We start from the raw sequence: 9,265 nt of genomic DNA, 5'->3' as shown, positions 1-9,265 counted from the left end.
TCACGTTAAATCACTCTTTATGCTCCTAATTTATACTCCTCACACTTAAAAACTAGATAACTAATTTATAAATATTAAAAAATTAATTAAGTTAGTTATTTGTGAGACATATATTTTTTAAAAATATCTATTAATCATTTGCATTAAAGACTATTTCTTAATGAAAGTTCTTTCAAAATAATTTGAAGAACAAGTTGTAAATTTTGGAGATAAAGTAAATTTGGATCTTATGTTTAGCATCAAAGTAAATTTCTTCATTAGATCTTAAGCTTAAAGCTTTCCCAACAAGAGCACTTCCTGGTATTCGAATTTGTGTTCTTCTATTTGCGAGATAAGACTGCTTACCATCTCAACCAATAGTTTATTGGTCATTAGATCGTATATTTACTTGCTTAAGACCAAAGGAGTGCTTACTGCTTAGCCAAAAAAAAAAAACTACACAAATTCTATGCATTTTTCCAAATTTTTATAAATTTCTATCCATTTTCAAATATTATACATTAAAATCTTCTTCATTAAAAGTTATTTTCACTTTAGTTTAAGTTTAATTATTTTTTTTCCTTTTTATTGAAGCATCTTCATTTTTAAAAGACATGTCTTTTGAATAAAAAATTAAAAGAAAGTAATGTTTAGAAAAAGAAAGAACTTTAAAGTGGAGTTCCATTGTTCCAACCCGAAAAAAGAGTCAAGTTTCAACAGTAGCCTTTTATTCGGTTCGCCTGGGCAAGCACGGACTTTGGATCTCCCTTTGGGAGGAGCACTTCCCGGTGAAGCTTTCCTTTTTCGGGGGGAAAAAAATAATTTCTTTGTTTATGCGAAGGGGGAAGAATTTAAAATGTTTGTTTAGTTTTATACATATTTATATGATAAATAATCGTAAAATTTAAATAATAAATATGATATTTAACTATTTTACAGGAAAAGAAAATATTTTACTTCACATTGTTTTGAACTTTGAAGGAATAACAATTAGGTCTCCAAAGACAATCACGTTCGTATATAACCAAACAAATACAGATGTGAGATACTTAGCTATAAATTATTAAAAGTGACATGTGAAATTCCATTGCTCCTATTCACAATAATTTGTAATTAAGACTCCTGTATTTATCATCGTTTGCGCTGCTTGCTATGAGTTTTCAGTGATTCTATTTTTTCTCTTCTTTTCTTTTTTTGCCTATGCATTATCCTCTTAATAGAGGCAATTCTATTTGATGTTTTGTCAAACACTAAATATAAGTATTTTTTTAAAGTGAAAATTCAAATCTTGATTCAACATACCCTTTTACTAGACCTAATTTTATTTCATATGGTCTAAGCATCAGGCAATCCTCTCAAAAAGCTCATTGTTAACAATACAAGTGGGCCAGCCCAAAACATGCCGCACTTGGTCGATGCCCAAATTCGCCATTGGGCCGGATGCGGCGGAAAAGCTTATCGGAAATACCTGGCTGTCTCTCAAGTAAGGCGAGAATAATTGATGTAACTGGCTAAAGAAAATAATTTTATCTCCTATTTTTAATATAAAATCTCGTTTGATTTTTATTTTGATTTTGAATATAAGATTTCAGTCTTTTTTTTTAAAGCAAACATTTATTTCCACTGATGACATTGTTGCTTAGTAAGATGAGAACTCATAATAAGTGAGAGGTTGTGAGTTTGATCTTACTTATTCTTCTAGTTCTATTTACAAGGTAGAAAGAGAAGATTTTTTTTACCTTATTTATAACTTATTTCATTAAATTTTGCACATAAATGTACCATTTGGTCCTTTCTTTTTATAGTGTAGATAATTATTTTTTTGAATGGTATATATATATATATTAAATAAGGCTAAAGTTAAAAAATTGTTATATTTTAATGGAGAGTTAATATAGTTTAAGATTTTTCTTGATCCGATAAAATATGCTAGAAATGCCTTATAAATAGGATTAGAGAATTATAATCTTACATTGTTAGTACCTATCCTTTTTAAATAAAAAATTTCTTTTGAAACTTGTTTTTCTCCTTAGAACCAGATTTTTTTTTAAAAAAAATGAAATTATACTAGTGGAATTCAAGCAATGGAATGTCCTGCACGTATCTCAGCGAGGGAGTGTTTGAACATCCTCATAAGTGTTTTCTAAAAACACTTTTTGATAAATTGAGATAAACTTCTTCACATGTCGTAAAATTACTTTTAAAATTATGGTTTGATTTCCATCCAAACACCCTCAAATCAAAACTGTTTAAATTGGAACTCCCTTTGGCAAATAACAAGCACCAAGGACATTTGTGATCATGTTTTTTTTTTTTCAATATGAATGTGGCTTTGGTCCCCTGGCACAAGAATTTACTATTTTTTGTCTTTCTTAATTGAACACTTTAATTTTACTCTGTTGGTATCATTAACCTCTGTAACTTTGCTTTGTTAATACTGCTAGCTTTTATGCAAAAGCTAATAATGCTAAGTGTTTAATATAAAAAAATACATATTTCAAATTAAAAATTGATTGATGGTACCATTGATAGGTGCAAACTGATATTTTTCCTATTTTTCCCTCTTTTCAACTAAATTCTAACGTGCACCAGAATCCAAGGCTAATGAATTGACTTCTTCTCCCCACCCTTATCTGCATCCTTCACAACTTTATATAACAAAAAGCTCCTAGGCATAATCATCTTGATCCTTATTATAAAATTTGCCCATAATTAATATCATACATTACATTTAAAAAATCCTAAAAGTTACAATTAATGAGATTTTAAATAAGAGCAATCTTAAAAAATAATGAATACTCCACATACGTAATGACTTATAATAAAGATCATATATTTTGTTTTATAATAAAAACCAGAATGATATGTATTTTCCTTAGAAGAATTGAGAATGATAACTTAAAACAACTTCTCCGTAATAAATCATTGCTTAAGAGCAGCAATGTTTGCCCTTTTAAAATGATGGCTTGCTTAAACCTGGATCACATAATCGGGAGTCAATGGTAGAAACAATATTATCTATCCGGATAATGATGCGTGGTTAAACAAATATTTTATCTTAGGTAAAACATCAAATAAAACCAGTATTCTAATTCCATATTTTAGACAAATTACTAAAAATTAAAAATAAACTATTGCATTTTTTTGCCAACAAAAGTATTGCATTTGAATGATTTAATTCAATATCAATATCAACATAAATGGGAAAAAAAAAAAGAAATTCACATTATTTACACACTCAACTAACATCCACATGCTATTATTAATTTCATAACAATACAATTGGAAAGAGGGGTTAATGTCCACTGAACATCCTAAATTATTAGAATATTTTAAAACTAAATGTACCTGAAAAAATACTTAAGTTGCGGTTACACTTTTACTCTTAAAAAAAAGTCCCAACTTGTTAAATACTCCCTCCGGCCTCCGGTCTTATTTATACACTTTAAATTTAGAGAAAGGTAAAATCCAATAATATATTTTTTATTTTTTTCTTAATTATTTATTATCTCTCAAGTCCTAATAACAATCTAAGTAACCTGTAATGATAAGTTCTACGGTAAAAAATAACAACATCTGAAACTTGTTTTGTAATTTTTTTTTTATAAGACTTGATTGTAATTCTTGCTTGAATTATCAGGTTGCATGGTTTTTTTTTTTTGGTGGGGGGGGGTTTAAACAAGACATGATGTGTGTGGGAGTCACATGGTTTGAAGTTCGGGAAAAGATCCCATTCCGAAGCAAAACATGAAGTGATTATAACATAGGCTTGCCCCGCTCTGATGTTAACCTCGGACCCCAAGCAAAGTGGATAACCGTGCACCATAAACTCAAACACCAACATTAGATGGCCCCTTAATTACACATTGATCCCACGCCACTACTTTATATCCTCTGGATGAAGTCGAACCGTCGCATTTATGCAAATTACAAATTCAGTTTTCAAACACTCTCTTAGACTTGTCAATCACAGATCTTTTATTCATAATCTCATAGATGCGTGCTTGTATTTTTCTAAAAAAATTTTTTAGCCCTGTCTGAATAAACACTACTGCTAATTTGATGAATTCTTGGAAAATAAAGAATGTAATAATTTTTAAAGGGTAAAAATTGATCAAAAGTCCTTAATAAGAAAGTTCATTCTTGCAAAAGCCTGAAGCGGATGTAATTCATTTTCAGCAGATTCTTATTCAAGTTATATAATATATTTTTAATTTTGCGCAAATATTTTGTTTTGTGCTCTATACAGCTAGAGATGGGCTACAATTCAACTACAAAATAATTAGATATAATTCAACATACGTTCTTAAACAAATTTCAAGTGATTTTGCACAATTGATTTTTTCATTTTAGATTTTTAACCTATTTAACTTGCTTAAAATTTTATTAAACATATAAAACTGCATTTTTTTTATGATAAATAAAATGAAATGGATGTAGTAATTTTTTTTTTTTTGGGTGGGAACAAGTAAGCATCAATATCTGGTTTTGGTGGGTGGATATTGGAAATATGGGGTGGGGAGCTTATCCAATGTGTCGAAGTAGGGCCCACGTGTTCCCTCTCCCCATGTCATTCCTCGTGGTTTCCACGTCATCCGTTTCAGCTCGGCTCATCCCCCCCACCCAAGTCCCTTCTTCCACTCCCCTATTTTATACTCATTTTAATAATTACTCATAATTACATAAGTTGGAAAATTTTCTGTAGGAATAAAATTGACTGATTTTTAGAAGTTATATTAGGTCAATTTAAATAGAGTCAGATTGCATGAATGTAAAAAAATTTTCAGTAATAATTTGATTGGATTCGTAATGAGACTCAAACTTAAGGCTATGAATAACACGAATGTAAAAATCTGTAGGATTTTTTTGTGTGGTAAAAATGAAAGCGCAGAGAGACCTTTACTTAAAATAAAAAGCACGATGAGACAATTTCAGGTTCCATTCTTTTCTTTAAAGGGAAAAAAGATTTGGCTCTTTCTCAGAAACATCAATTGATAGGAAATTATTTTAAAAAATGACCTTGCAAATTTGCACAAAAAGATTGTATATTTTATTAACTATTAACAAGTCGCATGTCATTTTTGAGTTTTCTTGTCTTTTGTTGATTTTTTATTCTTTTAAATACTCACATTTGAATTTTAAAATTTTCCATCTTATTTTTTATTCTGTATATAAAAATTATTTGAAATTTAATTGCTAAAATTTAGTCCATTATAAAATTATTATATTAATTAAAAAATTATGAAATAAAAGTGGACCATTAAAATTTAACATAAACAATTTAAACTACAGTGAAAAAATTAGGACACTTCTAACTGGGCTGAGTTAAATTTTAACAATTTAAGTTTATTTATTAATTTTTATTATTGAATATTGTAATAATTTTCTAACGCGTAAGATGTTAGCTATTGACGATGAGGTCAAACATGAGAAAGGTAAAAGAAGGGAAGAGTAAGAGGAGGGAAGCCGAGTCGCAAGCAACTGAGCTGAAAACATGAATTGGGAAAAAGAATAACTATAACTACTAGTAACTACTAAATATTAGGACTTGATCTTTTCATGTCACGCACTCGCAAAATGAATTTATTAGGATTACGATTTTTGAGAATCGAAAGAGAAAATATAGAAATATGGATTCAATGGCTCTAAAGAAAGCCACATTAGCCGGAGCTTAAACCAGAGATTTAGCCGTCAATATTCAATCCTCAATTCCACTCCATCTTCCTCCTCATCCTCCATTTTTCTCTCTATAAGTACACTCTTTCTCACTTCCTTCTCAAACCAAAACAACCCCAAAAACACAAAAAAAAGAAAAAGAAAAATTGGTTCCATCTCTACGTTTCGTTCCTGGGTTTTACAATATTGTTCCAAAAAAGAAAGCTGATTCCATAATCATGGGTTTTCTTCACAAGCTCTGGGACGAAACGCTGGCCGGCCCTGCTCCGGAGTCCGGCCTCGGAAAACTTCGCAAGTACGATTCCTTCCCTGCCTCCTCCTCCGCCTCTCCGATCTTGCCGCCGCCTACCATTACTCGCAGCATCACCATTGTTCGCACCAGCTCCGATTCCCGTTGTTTCTCCTCCGATCCCGCCTCTTTCCCGGACTCGCCCTCCGGCCCCACTACCCCTCGCACGCCTTCTACACGTAATTCTCTTCTCCCTCTCTATCTGTTTGTTTTAATGCCTGATCGCAGCTTGGTTGGGCTATAAGCTTGAATGGAACGGGTATGGTTCTATGTTGTTGCTATGATAAATTTTGAATATTAAGATAAGATTCAAGTCTTTATTTTGATTGAACATGGAAAATATGAGAATCTGATATGACCATCAGATTCTGCAACCCTGTAAGTTAACTTTTGCCGTAGGAATCTTTCTAGACTTCAAATCAACCCGTCTATTTTCTCCTCTCCCTTGCTATTGGGTGCAGAGATTCTAAAAGATAGTAGACCATGACCCAATTTCGACTTAATTCTCACATTAAAAGGATGAGATTCTAGCGTAACAATTCGAATTCTTCGTATGCATACAAAACATTAAAAGAGGGGAGAGAAAAAGAGAAACGACAAAGGATGAGATGTAAGTTATATAAAGTCACATTCTTTTATGTCATTCCCTCTTTTGAGCTACGCTCTTTGGATCAGTTGAAAATTTATCAGAGAGATTTGTGAAAGTTAATGGGTTTCTGTTGGTTCTTTTTCATGCAGCGGGGACTCCAGCAGGTGATTTCAAGAAATTCACGAGGAGAAAATCGCCAACTCAAGCAGGACGACCTGAGTCTACAAGTCCGAACATTTCCGATTGGTTCTCTTTTTTCTTTTCCGATTTCCTGTTTGGTGCATCAAATTATATGTGCGGTTGTCTTGTTTCTTCTCTGAGTTCGTAACTATGGCGGTCTCTATGTGGTTTTACAGGGTAATTATGAGTGCTTTCGATCGTTGAAGGAGTAAAGCAAGAGACTTTGACTCGGAAAATATCAGGCAGATGGATTCGTTTTGTACACGGAAGAGAGATTCCAAGGGAAACATCGTTTTGTGTTTGTGTATGTGTGCTTGTGTATATAACGAGTAGTAGATTAGTAGCTTCCTACAATAACATGGTTCCTCAGATCATGAAGAAGGAGCCAGTTCTTCTTGGGATCCTGGAGATGGAAAGTACTGTCTCGGACCTGAGTTTGACTTGTTCTTCTCTTCTTCTTCTTCTTTTTTTTTTTAACTTATTTTTCGATTTCCCTTCTCTCTCCTTATATACAATAACACATATATGTATGTACGTATGTATTTCTAAGGCTCACTTCAAGGGTTTTGATTGTGTGTATGGATTTTGGAGACTGACTTCTCTCAGTGGAACTCAATAATGAAACTTGAACATTTCGTGTGTGTTACTTCGCAGACCTCATCACTTCTACTCATATATTAATATACGTGTCCATTAAATTTGAGGAAAAGATCACGGAATTAGATTCTCTAGATTTCTTCTAAGTATAGAAAAAATTAATCTTTTTTCCTTTTATCGGATTCTTAAAATTTTGGACCCCTTAATCCCTCATCCTTTAAATAGTTAAACAAGTGTCAAAATTCTGTTATTAAGCATAAACATAGATGGACAACTCTCAAATTTCACTCATTAAATACATTTTCCTATATGATAGATGAAGACTTATTAAGGATATACTATTTATAACTAATGAAAAACAGAACTAATTATAAATATTATATTTTTACTAGAACTAGAATTAGAAAGGCTCTAAGTTTGAGATAAATCATGTTCCTAATGACTAATGAATAATGCAGCCTTTATATCTTTTGTTGATACGGCAATGGTTATATTTGCATATATTTCTATAAACGAAGCTCAAATTAATACATGCACATATTACTTCACATGCATCATCACTTAAATTATTAATATACGTATGTATTAAATGTGAAGGATAAAAAACATGAGATTAGATTCTCTAAGGTTCTTTTAAGCAGATATTTGGTGAAGGTGGCATGTGAACTTCAAAATACATTTTTGGAATTATGACTATTTTCATGACTCATCTTATTTGTCACATTAAATTAGTCTTCTTATACATTATTATATGGAAGACGATTAATTAGTAAGATCAGTCATAAGTTATATAAAGGTTGACTTATAAATGTTATAATTACGCTAGAATTAGAATTAGGAAGGATTCGAGCTGAAAATAAATTTAATTATTTATGATCAATGAATAATAATAGGTCTTTATATTATTTTACATTCCACATGGTCATTGATGATATACTGTAATTGTAATGATTGTTCAGCATGACCGAAAGGAGGAGTCAAATGAATAAAACTTCAATGAGAAGTTAGTGTTTAGTTAAATATGGAACAAATAGCACTCTTAAACGGATAAATATGAAGAAACTTTTCTGTTGGAAGTTAGAAAGAAAAGATGTTTCAACTTTTGTAGAAATCCTAATTAGATGGGATGAGAAAGAAATAAGAGGCAAGATTGAATCTTCAAAAGCAAGGCCAATGGTGAGGCTGCTTTCACTTTGATCTCATCAGATTTCTGCAGTAAAGCCATGATGATTAATTCCAACCTAATCAATCTCACTTCATAAATATCAGATACCTTCAGAATCCACTTCCTCCATTTTTCATAATACTTTAGTGAAATTGAGGCCTCACATTGTCCAGAGAATCATCATCATGAGCACCCAAATCTGCAAATTTTGTTTTGAGGCGCCACTACAGTGGAAAGTTGCTTTGGCTGAGCCAATAGTTAAAGCAAAGCGATGCAATTTGATTTTGATTATTGACTCTTCCAGTTTCAGGGCTGATAGATACATAGTAAATGGGCTATTTGATTTTGATTGGACGACATATATGATATATATTAAACCTTTATTAGTTTGCTAGAATCAATGATTAGGAAGGAACTGTGCTGAATGACTTATTTAATAGGGCAGATATTACACCACCAAAAACTGTCTCTTTAATAATGCAAATGAGCCGCATGAATGAATGGAAGCTTTTAAACATACACAAGTACCTTTTCCTTTATTGGTTTCGCTTCTCCTTTGTCTTCTTTATAACTTCCTAACTCATTGGCTGTCAAGTTATCAATAAATGTCATTGTGGCTGTTATTAGCTACTGCGTTTCCAAGTTCTCATCTTACAATTTTGTCATTGAATGCCTGTTTGGAGCTACGTTTAAGTGGCTTTTAAGTGACTTTTAAGTAGTTTTTGGCTTTTAATGTGTTTGAGTGCCCGTTTGGATCAGTGTTTGTTGGCCCAAACATGACTTAAAATTA

The 9,265-nt window shown here is 31.7% G+C and overlaps 1 protein-coding gene across 2 annotated transcripts; it reads left to right on the top strand.

Annotated features, from left to right (window-relative positions):
- Positions 1-5,698: 5,698 nt before the first annotated feature.
- LOC114721590 (dormancy-associated protein homolog 4-like) lies at positions 5,699-7,292 on the top strand. Of its 2 annotated transcripts, none has more exons than XM_028907448.1 (3): positions 5,699-6,123; positions 6,683-6,760; positions 6,890-7,292. In XM_028907448.1, exons 1-3 carry the CDS (start codon positions 5,874-5,876, stop codon positions 6,892-6,894), a joined length of 333 nt encoding a protein of 110 aa, XP_028763281.1. In that variant the 5' UTR covers positions 5,699-5,873; the 3' UTR covers positions 6,895-7,292. The 2 variants fall into 2 exon arrangements, with proteins under 2 accessions (XP_028763281.1, XP_028763280.1); XM_028907447.1 differs by having other exon boundaries at positions 5,700-6,123; positions 6,683-6,779.
- The last annotated feature ends 1,973 nt before the right edge of the window (positions 7,293-9,265 follow it).

This window comes from Neltuma alba, unplaced genomic scaffold (assembly GCF_004799145.2).
Source record: "Neltuma alba isolate B1F8T4 unplaced genomic scaffold, ASM479914v2 tig00012047_pilon, whole genome shotgun sequence".
Classification (NCBI taxonomy): Eukaryota; Viridiplantae; Streptophyta; class Magnoliopsida; order Fabales; family Fabaceae; genus Neltuma; species Neltuma alba.
The sequence above is the reverse complement of the archived record's forward strand: the minus strand, read 5'-3'. Positions and strand labels throughout refer to the sequence as shown.